We start from the raw sequence: 24,229 nt of genomic DNA, 5'->3' as shown, positions 1-24,229 counted from the left end.
AATTACACTTGAAAAGGGATACGTTTTGCATTCTCCCATTACTGTATTTAAAAGGCTGTTATTTTCATTTAGCAATAGCATCTCATTTGTAAATCACACCAAGTAATCTTGTGTAAATTGTAACAGCTCATGACGGGTTAGGTGTCATTTTCAATAGAGCTCTGGGATTATCTGAAAATTCCATTTTTAATGTTCATAATGTTGGGATGGAAGATTTGTCCTGAACATCTGATAGAAGCATGATCAATTGTAATTTTTAAAAGGGCATTGGATAGATACTCCAATATGATGTAGGGAAGCTAAGGAACAGGATGAATTTGATTTCCTTCCAAAGGAAGGGCCCAGTGTGATGGACTTGATGGAATCCTTTGTTCTGTTATTCCACTGGTTTTCACTGATTTTTCTTCTCTTTCCTCTTTGAATGTTCATCATCTTGTGATCAAAAGCATTGCTGAATAATTGATTCCCCCACTGGTGGTGAACCCGTCTTGTTAGGAACATTAAACCTATAAAGCAGGTAATACATGTTGGTATTTCAGTAGACACTCTCTCTCTCTAATCTGGTATGGGCTATTTGAGCTGTTGGTTTGTTTCCGTCACCTGTGGAGCCCCTTTCCGCATTCACCAGAGATGTGCTTACCTAACATGAGGCGCTGGCAGCTCACACGGACTGGCACAGGAGTGGGGAACAACATAAGACATTGCTTTCTAATCAAACTCCCTCCCTACCTTTTAACCCCTTCACTCTGCAGAAGCCCCCACTACCCTTGGAGTATTTTTGTACCATACTTAAACCCATAATGGAGGGACGTCCCCTTAGAACAGAGATGAAGAGGAATTTCTTTAGCCAGAGGGTGGTGAGTCTGTGGAATTGATTATCACAGATGGCTGTGGGGGCCAAGTCATTGGATATAATTAAAGCAACACACATCAAAGTTGCTGGTGAACGCAGCAGGCCAGGCAGCATCTCTAGGAAGCGGCACAGTCGACATTTCAGGCCGAGACCCTTCGTCAGGACTAACTGAAGGAAGAGTGAGTAAGGGATTTGAAAGTGGGAGGGGGAGGGGGAGATCCAAAATGATGGGAGAAGACAGGAGGGGGAGGGATGGAGCTAAGAGCTGGACAGGTGATAGGCAAAAGGGGATATGAGAGGATCATGGGACAGGAGGTCCAGGGAGAAAGAAAGGGGGGGGGGAGGAACCCAGAGGATGGGTAAGGGGTATAGTCAGAGGGACAGAAGGAGAAAAAGGAGAGAGAGAGAAAGAATGCGTGTATGCAAATAAATAACGGATGGGGTACGAGGGGGAGGTGGGGCATTAGCGGAAGTTAGAGAAGTCGATGTTCATGCCATCAGGTTGAAGGCTACCCAGACGGAATATAAGGTGTTGTTCCTCCAACCTGAGTGTGGCTTCATCTTGACAGTAGAGGAGGCCGTGGATAGACATGTCAGAATGGGAATGGGATGTGGAATTAAAATGTGTGGCCACTGGGAGATCCTGCTTTCTCTGGTGGACAGAGCGTAGGTGTTCAGCGAAACGACCTCCCAGTCTGCGTCGGGTCTCGCCAATATATAGAAGGCCGCATCGGGAGCACTGGACGCAGTATATCACCCCAGCCGACTCACAGGTGAAGTGTCGCCTCACCTGGAAGGACTGTCTGGGGCCCTGAATGGTAGTGAGGGAAGAAGTGTAGGGGCATGTGTAGCACTTGTTCCGCTTACAAGGATAAGTGCCAGGAGGGAGGTCAGTGGGGAGGGATGGGGGGGACGAATGGACAAGGGAGTCGTGTAGGGAGGCAAATGGTTAAGGATACAGAATTTATTCGCCAAACCAACCATTGCAATTTCTGTCAACTCCAGCAAGATTCCACCTGCTGATGTGCATTCCCCTTCCCTTTCAGAATATCCAAGGGATGACTCCCCCTTGTCTCCCTGGTTTGTTTGCCCAACTTATCGACCACTCCCTGTCTTATGGCACCTTCCCATTCAGCCACAAGAGGTGCAGCTTGGGTTCTTTCTCCTCTTCCCTCCTCACAATCCAGGGAGCTGAACAGTCGTTCCTGGGATACAGGTACATATTGGCCCAGTGAGTGTTGTAGAACAGAGAAACCCAGGGGTACAGGTACATAGTGGCCCAGGGAGTGTTGTAGAACAGAGAGACCCGGGGGTATGGGTACATAGTGGCCCAGGGAGTGTTGTAGGACAGAGAGACCCAGGGGTACAGGTACATAGTGGCCCAGGGAGCATTGTAGAACAGAGAGACCCAGGGGTACGGGTACATTGTGGCCCAGGGAGTGTTGTAGAACAGAGAGACCCAGAGGTACGGCTACATTGTGGCCCAGGGAGTGTTGTAGAACAGAGAGACCCAGGGGTACGGGTACATTGTGGCCCAGGGAGTGTTGTAGAACAGAGAGACCCAGAGGTACGGCTACATTGTGGCCCAGGGAGCGTTGTAGAACAGAGAGACCCAGGGGTACGGGTACATTGTGGCCCAGGGAGTGTTGTAGAACAGAGAGACCCAGGGGTACGGGTACATAGTGGCCCAGGGAGTGTTGTAGAACAGAGAGACCCAGGGGTACGGGTACATAGTGGCCCAGGGAGTGTTGTAGAACAGAGAGACCCAGGGGTACGGGTACATAGTGGCCCAGGGAGTGTTGTAGAATAGAGAGACCCAGGGTGCATAGTTCACTAAGAGTGGTAGCATAGGTAGATAGAATCAGAATCAGGTTTATTATCACCAGCATGTGTCATGAAATTTGTTAAATTAGCAGCAGCAGTTCAATGCAATACATAATATGGAAGAAAAAACCAAAATAAAATAATAATAACAAATAAATAAACCAATTACAGTGTATGTATATTGAATAGATTAAAAATTGTGCAAAAACAGAAATAATATATATTTAAAAAGTGAGGTAGTGTCCAAGGGTTCAATGTCCATTTAGGAATCTGATGGCAGAGGGGAAGAAGCTGTTCCTGAATCGCTGAGTGTGTGCCTTCAGGCTTTTGTATCTCCTACCTGATGGTAGCAGTGAACAAGGGGCATGCCTTGGGTGCTGGAGGTCCTTGATAATGGACGCTGCCTTTCTGAGACACCACTCCTTGAAGATGTCCTGGGTACTTTGTAGGCTAGTTCCCAAGATGGAGCGGACAAAATTTACAATCCTCTGCAGCTTCTTTTGGTCCTGTGCAGTAGCCAACCCACACCACCCGCCCCCCCCCCCCCCACCACCAGACAGTGATACAGCTTGTCAAAGTGCTCTCCACAGTACATCTATAGAAGTTTTTGAGTGTATTTGTTGACATACCAAATTTCTTCAAGCTCCTAATGAAGTATAGCCGCTGTCTTGCCTTCTTTATAACTGCATCGATATGTTGGGACCAGATTAGATCCTCAGAGATCTTGACACCCAGGAACTTGAAACTGCTCACTCTCTCCAGTTCTGATCCCTCTATGAGGATTGATATATGTTCCTTCATCTTACTTTTCCTGAAGTTCATAATCAGCTCTTTTGTCTTATTGATGTTGAGTGCCAGGTTGTTGCTGTGACAGAACTCCGCTAGTTGGCATAACTTGCTCCTGTTTGTCCTCTCGTCACCACCTGAGATTCTACCAACAATGGGTGTATCATTAGCAAATTTATAGATGCCATTTGAGCTGTGCCTAGCCATATAGTCATAGGAATATAGAGAGTAGAGCAGTAGGCTAAGCATTCATCCCTGAGGTGCACCAGTGTTGATCGTCAGCGAGGAGGAGATGTTATCACCAGTCTGCACAGATTGTGGTCTTCCAGTTAGGAAGTTGAAGATTTAATTGCACAGGGAGGTACAGAGGCCCCGGTTCTGTAACTTCTCAATCAGAATTGTGGGAATTGCGGTAATAAATGCTGAGTTATAGTCGATGAACAACATACTGACATAGGTGTTTGTGTTGTCCAGGTGGTCTAAAGCCGTGTGAAGAGCCATTGAGATTGTGTCTGCCATTGACCTATTGTGGTGCTAGGCAAATTGCATGGGTCCGGGTCCTTGCTGAGGCAGGAGTTCATGACCAACCTCTCAAAGAATTTCATCACTGTAGATGTGAGTGCTACCAGATGATAGTTATTAAGGCAGCTCACGTTATTCTTCTTAGGCACTGGTATAATTGTTGCTTTTTTGAAAGAAGTGGAAACCTCCATCCATAGCAGTGAAAGGTTGAAAATGTCCTTGAATACTCCCACTAGTTGGTTGGTACAGGTTTTCAGAGCCTTACCAGGTACTCCATTAGGACCTTCCGCCTTGAGAGGGTTCACTCTCTGTAAAGACAGCCAAACATCGGCCTCTGAGACAGAGATCATAGGGTCATCAGGCGCAGCAGGGATCTTCACAGCTGTAGTTATATGCTTCCTTTCAAAGCGTGCATAGAAGACAATTGAGTTCATCTGGTAGTGAAGCATCGCTGCCATTCATTGAGGATGGTGACGAAGGTATTTTGTTTTCATTGGTTAGGGCATGGAATACAAGAGTTGGAACACCATGTTACAATGAAAGACAATGTTGCTGAGACCACACTTCATTGCTGCAGCTATAGGAAGAATGTCATTGAGCCGGAAAGTGTGAAGAAAAGATTAACAGGGATGTCACCAGAACTGGAGAGGTTGAGTTATAAGGAGAGATTGGATAGGCCAGGATGATTTGTCCTGGAGCAGGGGAGGCTAACGTCCAATCTTTTGGAGCTGTATAAAATTGTTACACACGTGGGTACGGTGAATGGTCAGTCTGTATAAACTCTAGTCACCCTATTACAGAAAGGATGGGCGGCTTTGGAGAGTGTGCAGAAGAGCTTCGGCAGGACGCTGTCTGGATTAGAGGGTATGAGCTATGACGGGCAGTTGGACAAACTTGATTGTTTTCTCTGGAGTGGCAAAGGCTGAGGACAGACCTGACAGATGTTTATAAGGTTATGGTTGACATAGACAGAGTTTCTTTTTTACCGCCAGAAGTGAACTGTCTAATAATAGAGGCCACGCATTTAAGCTGAGAGGGGCTAAGTTTAAAAGGGTTGTGCAGGGCGGAGAAGGGTGGGTGCCTGCAGTGTGTGGCTGGGGGGGTGGGGTGGTGAAGGCAGATAGGACAGAGGCTTTTAAGAAGCTTTTAGATGTTGGATGTTGTGTAGGCAGAAGGAATTAGTTTATTATGCATTAAATTACTGATTGGCACAGAATTGTGTGCTGAATGGCCTGTGTGTACTGTACTGTTCTGTGTTCTAAGATGTCATCTTCTGTCTGGGCACGTTGCAGTCTGCAGAACTCAATATTGAATTCTCCAACTGTAGGGATCTTGCTGTTTTCTATTAGAATTGACATTTTCCATCTTCCTTTGTTTTGGCTCAGTTTTTACTTGGTACAGACTGACCTGCTGGCTGTACCCACAGCCTTACCATTGTTAACACGTTGCGCAGACAGAGAGTCAGAATCAGGGTTGATATTTTCTATCTTATATGGCATTTTGTGGCAGCAGTACAGTGCAGACATAAAATAACTATACATAACAGAATAAGCAATGAATCTGATTCTAACTGCTACAACAAAGAGTATGGTGTCACCCTATCAGATATATTCCTTTCCCTCCCTTACCTCAGAGGCACGTTTATTATCATTGACATACATCTTGAAATTTGTTCTATTGTGTACAGTGTAAAATATACTATGAAGTACAATAAATAGTGCCAAAAGAGAGCAAAAATAGAAGTTGTTTGTTACCTAAATTACCTTGATTTTTCTCTTTCTGAATTCTGATGAAGGATTTATAGGCTGAACCATTAATTGGTTCCCTATCCACAGACACTGCCTGGATTGATGAGTGGTTCCAACATTTTCTGATTTTATTTCAGATCCCAGCACCTGCAGAACTCTTGTGTTTTGATTTACAGTTTTATTTCAGTTTGATGAACTGGTGCTGAAATAGGCAGTTTCTGGCTGGCACACTGTATGAAACAGAGAAGAGTACTGTGACAGCACAGGAGGTTGGTGGGGTGAGAAATACAGCAGGGCTGGGGGGCAGCTTGCAGGAGGGGTACAGAGGAGGTGGAGGTTTGGCGAGTGATGGTGTGAGATGTGACATGCAATGTTGACCGCAGTGAAGTACGTGGAGACGATTGGTGGGCTGTGATCAGCAGGGTAGGTGGGTGTTGTGTGGAGATGTAAAATGATGTTTACTGTTAAGAAGAGGCTGTCGCAATATAAAGAGGTGCAGGAGCAGGAAACTTGGGGAGCTGCCTATCTTTACGGGAAGCAAAGAAAACTAAGCTTGTGTTTTAACAAAAGTCCATTGAGGCCTTCAGCTTTATAAACGGGCATGGCATATATAGGCTTAGAAACTACATAACCACTTCATTGTATTGTCCAGTTCTAGGCTTCCCTCTTCCAGAACAGACTAAGTCAGAGAAGATTTGGTTGAATTGTATCAGAGAAACTTTATGGACAGTTCAGAGGAGCAACTGTTTTTTTTTTATAAAGGATGACTTGAGCACCACTTTGGAGTTCTGTCCTTCTCTATGTCCTCCCTATGGAATGCATGGGTTTCCTCCGGCTACTCCGGTTTACTCCCACAATTCAAATACATAACCAGTTGGTAGATTAATTGGTTTTGTAAATTGTCCTGTGATTAGATTAGGGTTAAATTGTTGGGTTGTTGGGTGGCGCAGCTCGAAGGGCCGGAGGGTCTGATTCCCACTGTATCTTTAAATAAATAATAACAGGAGTCATTCACCAAAGATTTTGAAGGTGGGTCTTAAAAGGAATAGGAAAAGTGATACAGTCATCTCAAAAGGGATTTATATAAGCAGTTAAAGGAAAATACTGCAGAACAGATGAGTAGAACTACCTGGGGAGAGTGTTCTGTCTGTAATACAAGGATTGAGACTGCTGTCCATGACAAGGGTGCTAAGCAACAAATTACAGAGGAAAAGACGTTTGTTCTGTAGAACCTAGCTGGAGGGTCTGTTCGTGTGCTGTACTGTTCTTTATCTGGATAACCTAGCCTCCCAAGGGGCTGTGATTTGAAAGTTGTTGTTACTTGCATTTAAGGACCAGAGTTTGGTGTTACAGCTGGAGTTAGTAATTGTAAACAACACATACAGTGCCTTGAAAATGTATTCAGCCCCCACAACTATTTTCACATTTTATGTCGTTTTCTATATTTGAAGTAGGATTCTTTGAGCTAATCTACAAAACATTGTGCATCATGTCAAATGAAAAGAAAAATTCGAAAACCTTTCAACAGTTTACTAAAAATTAAAAACCAAAATTGTAAGACTGAAAAAGCTTTGCAATTACTATGCTAACTTTCCTCAGGTGCAATATATTACCTTACCAACTCATCCAGTTTATCAATGTAGAAAATTGGAAGTGCGTCTTTTTTCAATGAATTTGTAAGAATAAATAGCCTCTTCTCTCTAAGGTCCAACAGTATGGCAGACTTTCAACAGTCAAACCAAAATGAAGACAAAAGGGCATTCAAGACAAGTCAGGGAAATGATAATAGTGAAGCACAAATCTGGGGTAGAGTACAAGACCATCTCAAAGGAACTGAACATATCTCTGTGCTCAATGGAGTTCTTTGTGAAAAAGTGCAAAAATATGAAACCACAGCCACTCTGCCTAGGTCAGACCGCATCTTTAAACTTAGTCACTACCCCAAGAATGGCACTTGTAAGAGAGGCTACCGTGATGCCAACAGTCACTCTGAGTGAGCTGCTGAAGTCACTGGATTCAATTGGAGATGAATTAGATGGGTTCATAATCTCTAAAGTCTTGCACGAAAAGGTTATTTATGGAAGAGTGGCAAGGAAGAAACGCTGGCTAAATAAACAGCATATCCCTGTCTGTAAATATTTTGCAAAGTGTCACCCAGAAGATATTGTAAAGATGTGGAAGAAGGTCTTGTGATTGGATGAGACTAAAGTGGAACTTTTAGGCTTCAATACTAAGTGGTACGTGTAGCGTAGATCTAATACTGCACATCAGCCAGGTAATACCATCCCTACAACAAAATATGGTAGAGGTATCATGCTATAGGGATGCTTTTCAGCCGTAGGGACTGGAAACCTGGTCAGGATTGATGGGAAGATGAATGATGATAAATACAGAGAGATCCTGGATAAAAACCTACTAGCCTCTGCCAGAAAGCTTAATCTGGGGAGGAAGTTTGTCTTTCAGCAAGACAACAACCCAAAGCACACAGCCAGAGCAACCATGCAGTTGGCTTCAAATGAAGAAAATTGACATGGACTAGAAGGGCCGAGATGGCCTGTTTCTGTGCTGTGATTGTTATATGGTTATATGATGTCATTGAGTGGCCCAGTCAACCGGAGATGAAGTCCTGACAACCCAATTGAACATCTCCGGCAATACCTCAAGATTGTTGTCCACCACTGCTCCACAACTAACCTGGTACAGCTTGAAGAATTTTGCAAGGAGCAATGGGCAAATATTGCTCTATCATGCTATGCAAAGCTAATAGAAACTTATCCAAAAACACTATTGTCTGTAGTAGCTGAGAGAGGTAGTTCAAATAAGTACTGAACAAAGGGGGATGAATACTTTTGAACTGCTGACATTTCAGGTTTTGAATTTTTAGTTTTTCATGCTTTACTACTTTCCCTGATTTTTTGGCTCTACTGTGAAAAAGGAGCATGTTTCAAAGATACATTTAATGTCAGAGAAGTGTATACAATATACATCCTGAAATTCTTTTTCTTCGCAACCATCCACAAAAACAGAGGAGTGCCCCAAAGAATAAATGACAGTTAAATGTTTGAACCTCAAAGCCCCCCTCCAGCTCCCCCTCCCACACGTACGCAGTAGCAAAGCAATGATTCCCCCTCCCCCACCAGCAAAAAAAGTATTGGTGCCCCCCCCACCTACCAAAGCATTGATAAAGACACAGACTTGCAGTACCCCAAATTCTACTTGTTCACCCAGTAATTCAACATACCACAGGATCTGTCTCTCCCTAATAAGGGTAAAAGAGGTGTTTCCGTTTTACAGCGAGAGGGGAGACATAGCAAACAACTCGCTGACTTACGGTGTTAAAAGTGTGTTGTATCGTTTTTCCAAGCTCTGTGCCCAAAAAACTCGAGTGATTCACAAATTAAAATTCCCAGTTAAATTGGTCAAAATCCCTGGTTGTAATATTTATGTGATCAAGGATTAGGGGCTGAATACTTTTACAAGACAGTGTATAAGATAATGGAGGAACTTAGCAGCATCTGTGGAGAGGAATGATGGTCTGAAGGGTCCTGATGAAACGTCATGACCCAAAACGTCAACCGTTTATTCCTTTCTATAAATGCTGCTTGACCTGCCGAGGAACAGCATTTTGTGTGTGTTGCTCTGAATTATTTTATGGTTATTGATTGTAAAACTTTCATCGTAGCTGTCTATTCACGAGCTGTTTGCTATCCTTGCACTGAAGGTGTATTTTGAAATCCACAACTATAATTATAATTGAGTTCTGATGAAGGGTCTTTGTTAGGTTGTTTCTTTTTCCATGGCTGCTGCCTGCCCTGCTAAATGTTGCCAAGATTTTCTGTTTTTATTACTATAATTTAAAGATCAGCTTTGCAAATTAGACCACAAAACAATAAGGTTATAGGAGCAGGATTAGGCCATTTGGCCCATCAAGTCTGCTCTGCCACTTCATCATGGCTGATTTATTATCCTATTCTCCTGCCTTCTCTCCATTATCTTTGAGTGGCCCTGACTAGTCAAGAACCTATCAACCTCTGCTTTAAGTATGCTCAATGACATGGCCTCCACAGCCATGGTAATGAATTCCTCAGATTCACCATTCTCTGGCTAAAAAAATTCTTCCTCATTTCTGTTCTAAGTGGGCGTCCCCCTATCCTGAGGCTGTGCCCTCTGGTCCTACACTTGCCCACTGCAGGAAACATCCTCTCCACGTCTACTCTATCAAGGCCTTTCAACATTCAATAAGTTTCAATGAAATCCCCCTCATTCTTCTAAATTCCAAAGAGTATAGGCCCAGAGCCATCAGTCACTCCCCATTCTTTATCCCTTTCATCCCTAGAATCGTTCTGTTCAACCTTCTCTGGGCCCTCTCCAATGCCAGCTCAGATGAAGAACCCAAAACTGGGGCCCGCTGGTGGCGCAATGACATCAGCGCCAGACTTTGGAACGGAGGTTCCCGAGTTCGAACCCAGCCGGGTCCGCTCCCGTGTACGTTTTCCATCCGTGCCGGGTTGAGTGTCGAGATCGCAACTCAACCTCGTAAAATAAAGGGAAGTGTCTGTGTGAGGAGTGGCATGCCACACAGTCTCTCTCTCGCTCCATGCCTTGTAAAGGCATGAAAAAGACATTGTCCCGCCAACATCACACAAGCACACGCACGTACGCACACGCCAAAAAAAATGAACCCAAAACTGCTCACAATACTCCAAGGTGCAGTCAGGCCTTATAAAGCCTCAGCATTACATCCTTGCTCTTATATTCTAGTCCTCTCAAAATTAATGTTAACTTTGCATAATTAGTATACTATTTACTACTACTAATATAAGTTACTGTATCAAAGTGTAATAATTAACTTTCAGGTATTTAATGAGAACTAATATTAATGAGGTTTATTGTTGGAGGGAAGGTGTTTGGCAAAGGAGAGTGTGTGAGTGTGGTTAGTGGTTTGGAGCCATATGGAAATTTTCAGCTCAAGCCCGATGATTGTTGATCTCGTCTGCTTTCTGATAGAGTGTTGCCCTGGAAGGGCTTCAGAGATGCTCCAGGCAGTGAATTTCATAACTCTAGGTTTTAGTTAAAAATCACAGCTTCCTGCTGTGTTCTGGATCATTACTCCTTTATAATTTTCTCTTTTGAAAGAGAAGCCAAAATAAGTCAATCCTTTTATCTGCCCATGCAGATACTTCCTTGCCATATTGATATTCTTTGTGCTCACCTACTTGAGCCTCTTGGGTTCTAATGAATGACGTCTTTCACGGTTTTAAAAATAGAAACTGTTTTGTTAAATGACGCTGCTGAGAAATGAAGACATCTCAGGCCACACCCACTGACGTCAAACTCATTTCAGTCATAAAGCTAATGTCACTAGGGGCTGCCCTTGGATAGAAACACTCTGTTCCTTGCAACGTTAACGTAGAAAGGTGTTGCCATGGAAACTCAGGATACCTGACTGAGCAGAGAGGAGAGTGACAAAGGCAGACGCACTAAGATCCAGGGAAAAACGCAACATTATTAACTGCTGCCATCTCATTCCCTGTTGGGGCTTTCCACTCTCTTTAATGCAAGCATTTTGGTGAATATATCATTTTATTTCATTCTGATCCAGAGAGCAGTGTGGTATGAAACTTCAGCTGGCGAGAGCAACAGTAACAAAGCAATGCCTTACTCGACAAAAATAAAATTAAGGAGACCAGCCAATCCCTTAATCGCAGCAGGTACCTCACAGGTTATCAACACGAGATTCTGCAGATGCTGATCAACACACACAAAATGCTGGAAGAACTCAGCAGCTCAGGCAGCATCTGTGGAGGGGAATAATTAGGACTGGAAAGGAAGGGGGAAGAAGCCAGAAGAAGGTGGGGAGAGGGGAAGGAGTACAAGCTGGCAGCTGATAGGTGAGACCGGGTCACAGTTTTCCATGTACACGTCCAGAGATGATTTAAATGCGATGAGCCTTGCTGCCTTTACCACCCTGTCATGCAGTCAGCTCCAGCTCACCCTCTCTCCACACAATGGTTGAAAAAATATTTTCCATCTTTCACTTACTTAAATTTGTGCGCCTTCTTTCCTTCTCCTAGACATGTTATGATTGAAAAAGCCACATGGAAGTCCCCCCCACCATCACAAATTGTGACTACGTACCAGGAAGCTGTCATTAACCTGGATAATGCTAAAGCTAAAGATGAAAGATTGGCTTTACTTGTCATTGAAACATATAGTGAAGTGCATCTTTTGCACAACAACCAACACAGTACGATGATATGCAGGAGACAGTCCACAAGTGTGGCCTTGCTTCCGGCACCAACGTAGCATGCCCACAATTTACTAACCCCACCCATCTTTGGAATGTGGAAAGAAGCTGGCGAACCCAGAGGAAACCCACACAGTCATGGGAAGAACGTGCAATCTCCTTCCAGACACTGGCGGGAATCAAACCCCTATTGATGATTGCCCACGCTGTTAAGCGAATGCGCTAACCACTATACTACTGTGCCAACCCATAATATGGATGAATGAAGTGGCATTAAATGTAAAAGTATCTGGAGATCTTAAAAATAATAAAAAGAGGCTGAAATATTTAGTGAATACTTTGTATTAGGAAAAATAAAGGTAGGGATATTGGTGGAGAACTCTGACCTAGGTTGACCAACGTTACAAGAGATAAAACCAATACTTTCCCCAAGATATCAAGGTACCTGAGTCCAACTGGGCAGGACTGAAGAGGGTCAAAATTAACCTTTGTTTGAAAGTGTTTCCGAGCAAGCAAATGGTGGTATTGCAGCCTGATCGTTCACAGTCTAAGGTGTCTGAGAATTTCAGTAAGGATGCATTTACCAATCTGACAGATAACGGAAATTAGTTAAAATAGCAAGAACGGATTCCAGATGGAGCGTTTGTACTTGAGGATCTAAAGGTCACAATGGATAGAGAAGTGCAGTGTACAAGGATATGAACAATTAGGGTGCTTTGAACATTGTAGATTACAAGCGATTATCTTATTTTTAAAATCATCAGGACGGCCGATAGGTGAGAGCTGTTCTCAGTCAGTAAAGGTCTGGGATGAGGAGCCAAAGATGTAATTAACTATTGGAAGTTTAGAAAAGGGATCTGTTTTTTCAAAGAAATGGGAAGAGTTGAATTTACAGTGGGTTGGAGCTTGGAGAGGAGTTGAAAGGATTTGGAAGCGGGTTGGTTCCTGGGGAACGTGGTACGGAGTGCACAGCATGTATTGTTTCCTCAGCAACATACACAAAAATGGAAGTTGATAGGTTTTTGATTAATCAGGATGTCAAAGGTTAGTGGGAGGAGGCAGGAGAATGGGGTTGAGAGGGATAATAAATCAGCCGTGATTGAATTGTGGAGCAGACTCGATGGGCTGAATGGCCTAATTCTACTCCTATGTCTTGCGGTCTTATGGTGGCTGTTCAGCATTGTCGAGCTGGGCCAAAGGGCCTGTATCCGTGCTGTATTCCTGCTTAATTTAATATTTATTTTTCCTCTTTTTGTTGCTTATTTTTTTCTTCTTCATCGAGTATTGCAGTAGAGAAACAGGCTGTTCAGTTTCATGTTAATCCCATTTTCCAGCACACGGTCCATAAGTTACTCTGTCTTGGTGATTTTAGTCCTGATTCTGAAGTATTGTGAGAGGACCAGACTGTCTGGCAGTATATTCCCAATTCCACCCACTCTACAGTGAAAATATTCTTCTGGTTTGTCCAGGCCTCCTGACTCATCACCCATTCTACCTGTAGACTTGTATGTACACCAATGCCCTTCCGTTCCTCAGTATCCCCTAAGGGCCTACCATTCGTGCTCTTTAACCCACGAGACATAGGAGAATAACTAGGCCATTGTCCTACTCTTAGTTAGGTCATCCACTCCAAAATATGTCACCTCATTCTTGTTAGGATGAATTTGCATCTGTATCTTACCAGCTTCCTCAAACCCACTGACTCCAACATGAGGGAAAGCACCAAGATCAAACCCCTAGAGTCCAGCTGACTTGCCAAGGAAGTGGCTGGTATTTTACCTCTTCCTACTCCTGCACCTTACCCCCCCCCCCAGCTCATTCTACCACACAACACCCCCCATGACTCTTCTCCCTGCCACTGTTCCCCAGCTATTGCCAGTGATTGCCTGGGGTGGTGGTAGAGGCAGATACATTAGGGACATTTAAGAGACTCATAGCTAGGCACACGGATGATAGAAAAATGCAGGGCTACGTAAGAGGGAAGGGTTAGCTTGATCTTGGAGTAGGTTAAAAGTTCGGCACAATATCATGGGCTGAAAGGCCTGTACTGTACCCAAGCACCCCACCCCCAACAGAATTTTCCACTCTTCCCCAGAACTGCTCCCACCCTTCTTACTCTCACTGCTCCATCTCTCTTCTCCCCCTCACTGCTTCTACTGCTCACCCCACCCTTTCTCTCCCCCCCACCCGGCTCTCTTCTCCCTCCCACTTACAGCTCCAGTCCCAACCCTCCTCCCTACCTCGGCCCCCGTCCCTTTTCCCTCTCCGTTCAGTCTCTTCCATGGTATGGTGGGTACCACGCTCCCACATACCCTCCCTGGCAGTATCAGGGCTGAGTGTGATACTCACAATCGGTTGCTGATGGTGAAGGGTTCCTGTTCGAATAAGATGAGTTTCACCCCTAACCTTGTAATCTATTAACCATTAGTATGTGTTCTTTGGTAACTCACAGTACAGTTTTATATTTTGACTTTAGAAGCTACCCACTTTTAGGGCAGCCCTTTCTGCAGTTGTATCTGTTCAGTATTGTGCATTGAGTGGAATATACATTCCACATACATTGCAAAAGTGTTTAATTTATACTTTTGTGAGAAAAAAAGTCCCCTTGATTGCAAAACAACAATTGAAAAGGATCATGTTATGTTTTCAGTCTGCACTTTGTAGAAGCGGACATGAATCTATGTCAGTACTCTGCTGACCTGAAGCTGTACCCCCAGCTTAAGGTCAAGCCTGAGGTTCTGGTTTTGTGGTCACAGGTCACGCCAGTGTCAAGAGGCTGACGAGCAATATGATCATGGGTAGTTAAAATTAAAGAAAGGAGGAAGTTGATGCTATTGTGGAAATCCTTTTAGTTTCTTTTTTGTGACTTAAACCATCTTTCAAACGCCCTGCTGGTCTTTTTATGTTCCTCTCGTGATGTCGGTGGCACGTAGCGACTCCTGTGCTGTGTACTTTTGGTTCCGCTTGCGACCATCCCTGTGGCTTCTGATCCTGCCGTCAACTCAGCTTGAGCTGTCCTCCTGGTAGCCTCAATGCCGTTTGACACGTTTCTCATGAGCCTTCTGGCACTCAACCAACAATGTGGGTTTTTTTCCCCCTGCTAATGTTCTGGTTTCCTCCCCCAAAACACTAGGTAATAGCGGCTGACTGCAAGAGGGTCACAGTGCTAAAGTACTTCCTGGAAGCTCTTTGCGGCCAAGAAGAACCTCTGCTGGCATTCAAGGGTGGAAAATATGTGTCAGTGGCACCCATCCCAGACAGCCTGGGAAAGGAAGATGGAGGCCAACAGGGAAAACAACTGAAAGATCAGGTACAGCACACCAGAGGGATTTTTTTTATTCCATTTCCTGAAATTCCACTGCTGCTACGAGATCCACATGCTGTTTTCGATTTCACTGTTTAATGGATGATTTAATGGAGCTAACCTCGGCAAGGTCAAGGTTCAGGAGTAGGATAAAGTTTATAGCTGTGGCACTGATTTCACAGGGGGCCTTGCTTGGAGCACTGATACAGGAAGAGACAAACTCATTGGTTTGTGTGGAAAATTGAACAGCAGCCCACATCCTGATATGATTAGGGAATTTGCTGGTGTTCCTGCTTTTTCATATATACTCCCTTAAAGCTGCACTGTCTCCAATTCTTTGTTCACTAAGTGCTTCTTTCACTCTGAATCAGCCCGTCTAGTGAATGTATACATATCCTGCACATAGATTGGACAATGACATCTGTTTCGTGGGTTTTACCACAGCCGAGTACATAACCAAATTCCCATCAAACCTGTGCCTTTTTGATGACATCCCCTGGTTGAGCAGCTGCCATGCTGTTTAATTTTAATCACCAATTATCAAACTGCTTGTCACTTGCTGACATGTGCCTCCCACCACATGCATGCCCACTCAAAGCCCCACACCCCTTTTGGGTAAATGTTTTTACACTAAGATGAAATATGTAAATATTGAAGAGATACTATGAAGGAATATATGAGAGAAAGTCATTAAGCTTATTCATGAGACATAAGAGCAGAATTAGGCCATTCGGCCCATCAATCCTACTCTGCCATTTATTATGGATGATTTATTATTCCTCTCAACCCCATTCTCCTGCCTTTTTCCTGTAACCTTTGACACCTTAACTAATTAAGAACCTTTGAACCCCTGCTTTTAATATACCCAATGACTTAGCCTCCACAGCAGTCTATGGCAATGAATTCCCACAGATTCATCACTCTCTGGTGAAATAAATTCATCCTCATCTCCATTCTAAAGGGACGTCCTTCTACTCTGAGTCTGTGTTCTCTGGTCCTGGACACTCTCAATATTGGAAACTTCTTTCTACATGCACTCTATCTTGGCCTTTCAATATTTGGTAGATTTAGATGAGATCCCCCCCCCCCCCCATTCTTCTAAAGTCCAGGGAATACCGATCCAGAGCCATCAAAGGCTCCTCATACAGTAATCCTTTCATTCCCAGTGTCATTCACACGAACATCCTCTGGACCCGCTCCAGTACCAGCTTTCTTAGATATGGGGCCCTAACTTCTCATAATACTCCAAATGTTGCCTGTCCAGTAATGGTGAAATAACATTTCACCATTAAATCCTTGCTTTCATATTCTAGTTCTCTGGAAATGAGTGCTAACATTGCATTTGCATTTCTTACTGTCAACTCAACCCGCAAGTTAGCCTTTAGGAAATCCTGCACGAGGACTCCCAAATATTTTTGCACCTCTGACTTCTGAATTTGCGCTCTGTTTAGAAAATAATCTACATCTTTATTCTTCATTGCTTGCTCCTCAGCTCCACCTTTGTGCCATATCTCTTGCTGCCCTTGCTGCACAGCATTGGTCATCCTCCAGCCTGAAGTCTTTGGCCTCAGTGTTGGCGTTCCTTTACCTCCCATTCCCTTCCCATTGTTTACCTTGTGGTTCAACGTGGGCTGCCATAACCGGTGAGCTAGACAATAAAACCACCTGTATCAGTGAACCACTTCAACTCCATTGCAAATAAGCTACTTGCTTCAGACCTCTATAGATGTAGCTCACCACCCTGCCCACAGCCCCTGCAGAGAAACCTCTTTGTGCCAGCTACAAACTGCGGCACCTCAGCTTAATTAGACCATAAGATAGAGAGGAATAAACCATTCGGCCCCTTGAGTCTGCTTTGCCATTCAATCATGGCTGATTTATTTCTCAACCCCATTCTCCTTTTTCTACCCATAACCATAACCACCATTTCTGGCACTCTCAAAAACACTGCACTTTGAACATGCCCTTCCCATTCCTAATGGAGCAGTTTCTGGGCTTAGAGGTTGGTCTCCCTATCCCCAGAAAGGTGAAGCAGAGGTCCCTCACTTCCCTCCGCACGAGCCATTGGAAGAGAAGCCAGCTATTGAGGTCTCTCACAGTGAGCTTCTGACATCTCTTCCTCAGACGTGAAGAGAGGCACGATGGGCCCCTGCCAGAGTCAGTGCCTTGAAGGTAAAGTAGGAAGGTGTTGGATCCAGCAATCTGACCGATTGGCAAAGAGGAAACTGGAATGTACCACATTACCAAGGGAGCATTCTTTCAGTTACTGGCTTGCCAGCAAATACTCAACATCTGATTCAAGTCATAAGGATTTTTACAATTTAAAGAAAAAAAGTTTAACATACAGGTTCTCAGTTGGTAAGCGGGTTTGGGTTATGGGGAGAAGATGGGAAAATGGAATTGAGAGATAAATGAGCAATGACTGAGTGGCAGAACAGACTCAAAGGACCGAATGGGTGAATTCTGCTGCTGCATCTTCTGGTTTAATTAAGCTGAGATGCCACAGTTTATAGTGGGCACAAAGGTACAGTACCAGCTGCTTGCTGCCACAGCTGGCGCTTGGCTAATGGTTGGCAGTTACCAAGGATGTTCTATGTTTAGGTTCATCCCACTGGGTGCCACACCCTCCCCGTGCCTGTTTTCTCTGACTGTGAGGAAAGAGACTATTGGCTGCCTCAGCTTGCCAGAGTATATTTTGTTTTATTTCTTTTCTTATTTAAAAATGCAGTCTGTTGCTGGGTATGGCTTCCAGGCTTGTGAGTATTCATAGGCTCCTAACTGTGGAGGACATCACAGCTTGTCCTTTAAAAGATTAGCTTTATTTGTCATATGCACATCAAAATATACAATGAAATATGTTGTTTGTGTAAACAACCAACAAAATTTGGCAATGTGCTAAGAGTAGCCTGCAAGTGTCACTGTGCCTCGAATTCACTAAGCCTAACCCACATGTCTTTTTGGACTGCGGGGGTGGGGGGGGGTTGGGGGGGAACCGAAACACTGAGAGGAAACCCGGGCGGTCTACAAGCTCCTTATAGACTGTGGTGGCAATTGAACCCCGATCTTACAGCTGGTGTGGTAAAGCATTATACTAACCTCCCGCTATGCTACTGTGCTGCCCCTTGTCCTCACCTGTTGTCCTGTTAGCCTGGGCTCCTAGCAGTGGGCAGCAGTCACTAGTGACCTACACGTTGCTCAATCCCACTAGCCTAGTCCATACAATAAAAACCCTGCACATGAAATCCTCATTCCCAGCTCATTGTACTTTTGAACCAACATTGTAATCTAGAAGGTAGCAATGTTCCAAGATGCTGAGCCTAGTAGTGACAGGTGTATGTGGGTGGTGCTGTTGGACTCAGTCGCTCTCTGTTTCCTGGTCTGTACGGGCTTTATACCACTGAATCAATGTTAGCAGTGAGTTCAGTTGAAACTGTGGGCTAATAGTGGGATAGTGGCAGCCTAAATCAGTAGTGACGAATGACTTAAATTCCGTCAGCTGATCAATCCCTGATTGAAATCATAGTGTCCTCATGATCTAACCTGGTGGCCCCCGATTTTTTAACAAAACCCTCATTGTTCAAACACCTCCCTCATCCCATGAACCCTGATCACATCACAAGCCACTCCTTTTAAAGTGTTAGAAATGGCCAGAAAATTCCCAGGAAAGTACAAGTGGTCCTAAGGCTGTGGCCACTTAAAGTCGTAAATCTATTTCTTTATTCTGTCAACTTTTCTACCAAATTTCCTCAAAATTATTGAAGTGGCGTGGGCCTTCTGTACTCTCTGCACCCCTGTCTGCTACCTAGCACCTGTGGTTGTAACACTGGCCAAACTGTTGACACCTAGCAATGAAATCAGTATTCCATGAGTTGCTGCTGTGAAACTTGCATGCTGCAATGTGCAGTGGGAGCCAGAGGCCTCCCTTCCTGGCCAGCAAAGAACACACAGACACTACCAGTGCTCTGAATTCTCTGGAGTGAATCACTTTCAGCTGTGTGGCAGTGTGAAGCCTTAGCAAAACTGCTTTTTCCACTGATGAAGTGGAGGGTGTGACAGCAGAATGCTGGCTTTTCACACAGGCAAGCTGAGTTGCACAGAGCCAGGTGAGATACTTGGAATCAGTCCTTTCAGCCCTTGGTGCCAGTAAGCGTCGAGGTAACAGTGGAGCAGATGTGACCTCCTTCCCTCTAGCAGGGTGGTGCCTGTCATTTGTATCTTTGGTTGGTTGCCCAATCATGCAGTTTGCCTCTGCAGCCAGAGGTAATATCTGCTGGGGCAGGACTCTGCCAATAGCATGATGCAGGACTTGTGGAAGCTCTCCAGTAGACCTGGTATTTTCAAATATTAGAATTTAACTTGAGAAATCTGGATTTGGAGTCTACTAGAGCTACCAGACCTGCTTGGTAATCCATGTTTATCTAGGTTTTTTGGCAGCAGAGGCATTATTAATCACCCAGGCATGAATATGACATAGCTGAAATGTGTGTTGCTGAACTTTAGTTTAATGTATGGGGCTGAATATTGAAGATGGCAGCGCCTTGCTGCATCTTGTTAATAGCAATCTCATTTTTCACCGTTGCTCACTTCAGTTCTGTTGCCAACCATTTGTGCACAGGAAGAAGATGTCATCATTGAAGAATACGAGGGACAGGACACTGAAGCTGAAGGCAGCGGAGGGGAAGATGATATAAAGGAGCTGAGAGCAAAAAAGCAAGCTCTGACTAAAAAGTTTGCTGAGCAGAAGCGCAGACAGGAAAAGATCCAGGTACCCAAGGCTCTTCACTGGGGAGAAAACTTTCCATCTTTTTTTTCTTTCATTTCTGTCAGCCTTGAACTGGAGCCAGAAGCATCTGTCTAGCCATATGCTTCAAACTCTTGTGCTATGTAGGGCTGGTTATAAAATAGGCAAACCAAAGACCCTTTTGGGAAAATGCACATGTGTGCCCTCGAGGCTTTGGCTTTGCTCCTGAACAGACTCAAGTTATTTTTCCAAACCCAGCTTAACCTTTTAAAAGTACGATAAATGTTTTAAAATGTTAATATCAACAGAGTCTGATGTTTCCTTCTCGATTTATCCATTCAGAAAAAGTGTGTTTTTAGACAGCTCTCCCAAAGACTCATTTGTTAAAGTTAATTTCATGTATTTTTACAACTAGCTCTCTGCTTAGGACCCAGCGGCTCGTATTAAAATCGATCACTGACAGTTAACCTGTGCACTAGCTAGAACTGATTTCTTATTTTTGGCATGTCTGATCCCTGTTTTAGTTCAATTAACTCTTTCAGTGCTAAAGTATTGCTGCCATTACTTACGTCCAAGCCCTGTGCCGTTTCCTTAACGTGATTTATTTTAGGCATATCTTTATCATCGAGCTACAAACCTTAAAGGTTGTGGAAAGAATATTGCAGGATGTTGGGTAGTATTGCTTGGAACATTGTGTGTGTGTGTTTTGTCTTAATAACCTCTGTTACCTGGACAACAGGGAATCTCAGTCACCCAGGAGTCCATTCTCTCAGGTGCCAGTTACACTGTTCTCAATAGGATAATTTGCAAGCATTGCTGTTTTATAGTACAGGGATGTGTGATTATTGACAAAGGAAACCACAAACCAAGTGTAACTACTTCACACTTCGGGATTAATTTTTATGACAGGATGTTGCCAGCGCAGCGAATGAGAAGCCTGACAAAGCAAGAACCAGGCCGATTTGTAGTTTAGGGCTGAGGGGGTGAAGAAGGCTGACAGGGCTGGGATGAGATCCAGACAGATACCTAGGTGAGGTGGGCTGTTGGAACCTGCCATTTCCACCTCGTGTTACTCTGGAGATGGCGGTCTGGCTCGGCGCAATACAAGGAGGGGCAGATTCCAGGGCCAAGTCTTTCTGCCTGTTGGATGCTGTGCTCTCTTGGGCTCACTCAATCAGTCACACACTCCTAATACATAACAACAATCCGTAGCTCAGACACAGGCTGTCCCAGGGCACCCTACAACCAGGGCCCAAGTGGTACTATGTAAATGTAGTCTTTCTTTCCCTCTTCCCACTGAGGATTCAACTTGAATGTGTCAGTAATATTAGACTGACTGTCCCTGGTGTTTACCAGGGACTACAGCTTCAAAATACTTTGTTGAATTCAGTAAATAGGGTGTTTCTGATGTTGTTACTGGTACTTTGTTAGATTATCACACTGGTAAACTCCGATATTTAGATTTCGAGAAAATAGTTGCTCCAGAATAATTCCCTTCCACTGCTGGAAACACTTTTTGTTTTCTATTTACTACCAAGTCCCCTCATGACTCTTCATCAGATCTGATCTCTTCCCAGCCTCTTGTGCTGTGGGGAGAACCCCTGTTGCTGTTCCAGTCACCTTTGAAACTGAAGCCCCTGATCCTGCAGAACTACCTCTGGACACCAATGGATCTTTTTCGTACCATGCTGGACAGTGCAACCAGAACTGAGCGACAGATTTTTATCTGGTACCTGTGTTGGTCATGGTCCCTCAAGGATCCATTCCCAAGGCCTTACCTATACACCCCAATTTCCAAAGAGAGCCCTAGGCTTTATTAGGCACCACAGCCCCTACCCCCGCTCATTAACACTTTCCTGGAAAGTTGGTGGAGAGATACATGAAGTGACTCTCCAGCCCAGGAGACACAAGGTGAAAGCCAGTGTTGTGGGTTGAGACCTGCATTAGGACTGAGAGGAGATAGAACAAATTGCAAGTACGTAATGGCGTGAGATAGAGGCTGGAAGATGGGTGAGAGGTGGAACCAGATAGATGTTCCAGCTCCCATCTACACTCCTCCACCCCACGTTCTCTATGTCCTGCTGTACGCTAGCAGCCTTTCCTGTTCTCTTTCAGTCTTCACATTGTGCCTCCATAGATGCCGCCTGACCTGCTGAGTTCTCCGGCATTTTGTGTGTGTTTTGCTCAGGATTTCCAGTATCTGCAGAATCTCTTGTGTTATGTTGAAAGGCATAGATCGAGTGAACAGCCTTGTTTCCAGAGCAGAAATGTCTAATACAAGGGAGCATAATTTTAAGATGATTGAAGGGAAGTATAGGGGTATAGGAAAGTCAGAGGTAGGTTTCCTTACACAGGGGGTGAGTGCATGGAACACCCTATCTGGGGTGGGGGTAAAGGCAGATACAGTACATGAGGGACGGAGGGAAGGGTTAGATTGGTCTTGGAGTAGGTTAAAGGGTTGGCACAACATTGTGGGCTGAAAGGCCTCCCCCTGTAGCTTTTTTGGAATTCTGGCCTGTTCAACCATCCTTCAGGGATTCCAGTCTCATCCTGCTGCTCCTCCTCTCCTCTGCCGTCAGATTCCAGCCTTCCCTCCATCCCTCAGGAATTCTGACCTTGAGATTACTGAACGTCCTCAGGAAAAATGCGAGGTTTGCTGACATTAGAACTGGATGCTGATAACTGCTTTCTCCTAGATTTATTGCTGAAGCCCACATACTATATAATTCTGTGCAGATGGTCACTGTTTGAATGAAGCACACACCATGGATGTGTCTCATGACACATGTTCAGAGTTCGTCATGTAATAGAGACAAAGGTGCATTGAGTATGAGATTATGATGATGACAAGAAGTTGATCTATTTAGTAGTGGGATGGGTTGTGAGGTGGAGATACATCTGTACCGAAGGAGGTGTAAGGAGCTCCTTCCCTCCGCTAGCCTGCAGGTCACCCTTAGGCAAGGTGTAGCACCTGCTTAGCCTCCGATCAGGGTCACGTGGACCCATGGGAGCAGGTGGTGGATGGTTGTATGAGCAGCTGGTGCACATCACAGGTCCTGGTTATGCAACTCCTGACGCCAGCAGACAATCTCTGAAGAATATTGATAATGGCCGGGAGACACCCATCTTGTAAAAACACTGCCTGGAAGAAAGCAATGGCAAACCACTTCTGTAGAAGAACTTGACAGGAACAGTCATGGTCATGAGACCACGATGGTCCACATTATACGATATGGCACATAATGACGATGAGTATTTGGAATGTGAATGGATTTCAAATGCTAATTAAGATGCAAGGCATTAGTGCTCACTTATACTGCTAACCCAAATTCTGGGTACTTTTGATATGGACCCTTTGTGCCTATTTTCACTATGAGCTGTTAGGCTCGGTATTTGATCCAGATCCTTCACTTGTTCTTAGACCTGTCTGGGAAATTGCCTCTCTCAGTCTCATTGACCACCATACCTAAATCAGATCAAAGACAGAGATGCACTGAATGGATTCTGGTTGCCTCCCAGTTACATAAACTGGAGATAATCCTAAATAATCTGAAACATTTATAATTATTTAACAACCAAGGAAGTACTACTTAATAATCCTCACTGAGATGAACAAAATCTTAAACACGAGGAAAGCTGCAGATGCTGGAATTTCAAGCAACACACATAGAGGTTGCTAGTGAACGCATCAGGCCAGGCAGCATCTATAGGAAGAGGTACAGTTGACGTTTCGGGCCGAGACCCTTCGTCAGGACTAACTGAAAGAAGAGCTAGTAAGAGATTTGAAAGTGGGAGAGGGAGGGGGAGATCCAAAATGATAGGAGAAGACAGGAGGGGGACGGATGGAGCCAAGAGCTGGACAGGTGATTGGCAAAAGAGATATAAGAAGATCATGGGACAGGAGGCCTAGGGAGAAAGAAGAAGGGAGGGGAAGCCCAGAGGATTGGCAAGGGGTATAGTGAGATGGACAGAGGGAGAAAAAGGAGAGAGAGAAAAAGAATGTGTGTATATAAATAAATAACGGATGGGGTATGAGGGGGAGGTGGAGCATTAGTGGAAGTTAGAAAAGTCAGTGTTTATGCCATCAGGTTGGAGGCTATCCAGACGGAATATAAGGTGTTGTTCCTCCAACCTGAGTATGGCTTCATCTTTACAGTAGAGGAGGCCGTGTATAGACATATCGGAATGGGATGTGGAACTAAAA

At 44.4% G+C, this 24,229-nt stretch overlaps 1 protein-coding gene across 2 annotated transcripts in view; it reads left to right on the top strand.

Moving 5' to 3' along the window:
- Positions 1 to 24,229, top strand: part of smg6 (SMG6 nonsense mediated mRNA decay factor) — a 527,995-nt gene that overhangs the window by 392,577 nt on the left and 111,189 nt on the right. For both annotated transcript variants that reach the window (XM_072243359.1, XM_072243360.1), the window contains 2 exons: positions 15,114 to 15,290; positions 19,900 to 20,049. In XM_072243359.1, the coding sequence (XP_072099460.1) occupies positions 15,114 to 15,290; positions 19,900 to 20,049 (327 nt within the window). The remainder of the gene's footprint in view (positions 1 to 15,113; positions 15,291 to 19,899; positions 20,050 to 24,229) is intronic.

This window comes from Mobula birostris, chromosome 25 (genome assembly GCF_030028105.1).
Source record: "Mobula birostris isolate sMobBir1 chromosome 25, sMobBir1.hap1, whole genome shotgun sequence".
Lineage (NCBI taxonomy): Eukaryota > Metazoa > Chordata > Chondrichthyes > Myliobatiformes > Myliobatidae > Mobula > Mobula birostris.
Note: the sequence above shows the minus strand (reverse complement) of the source record. Positions and strands in the feature narration are given on the sequence as shown.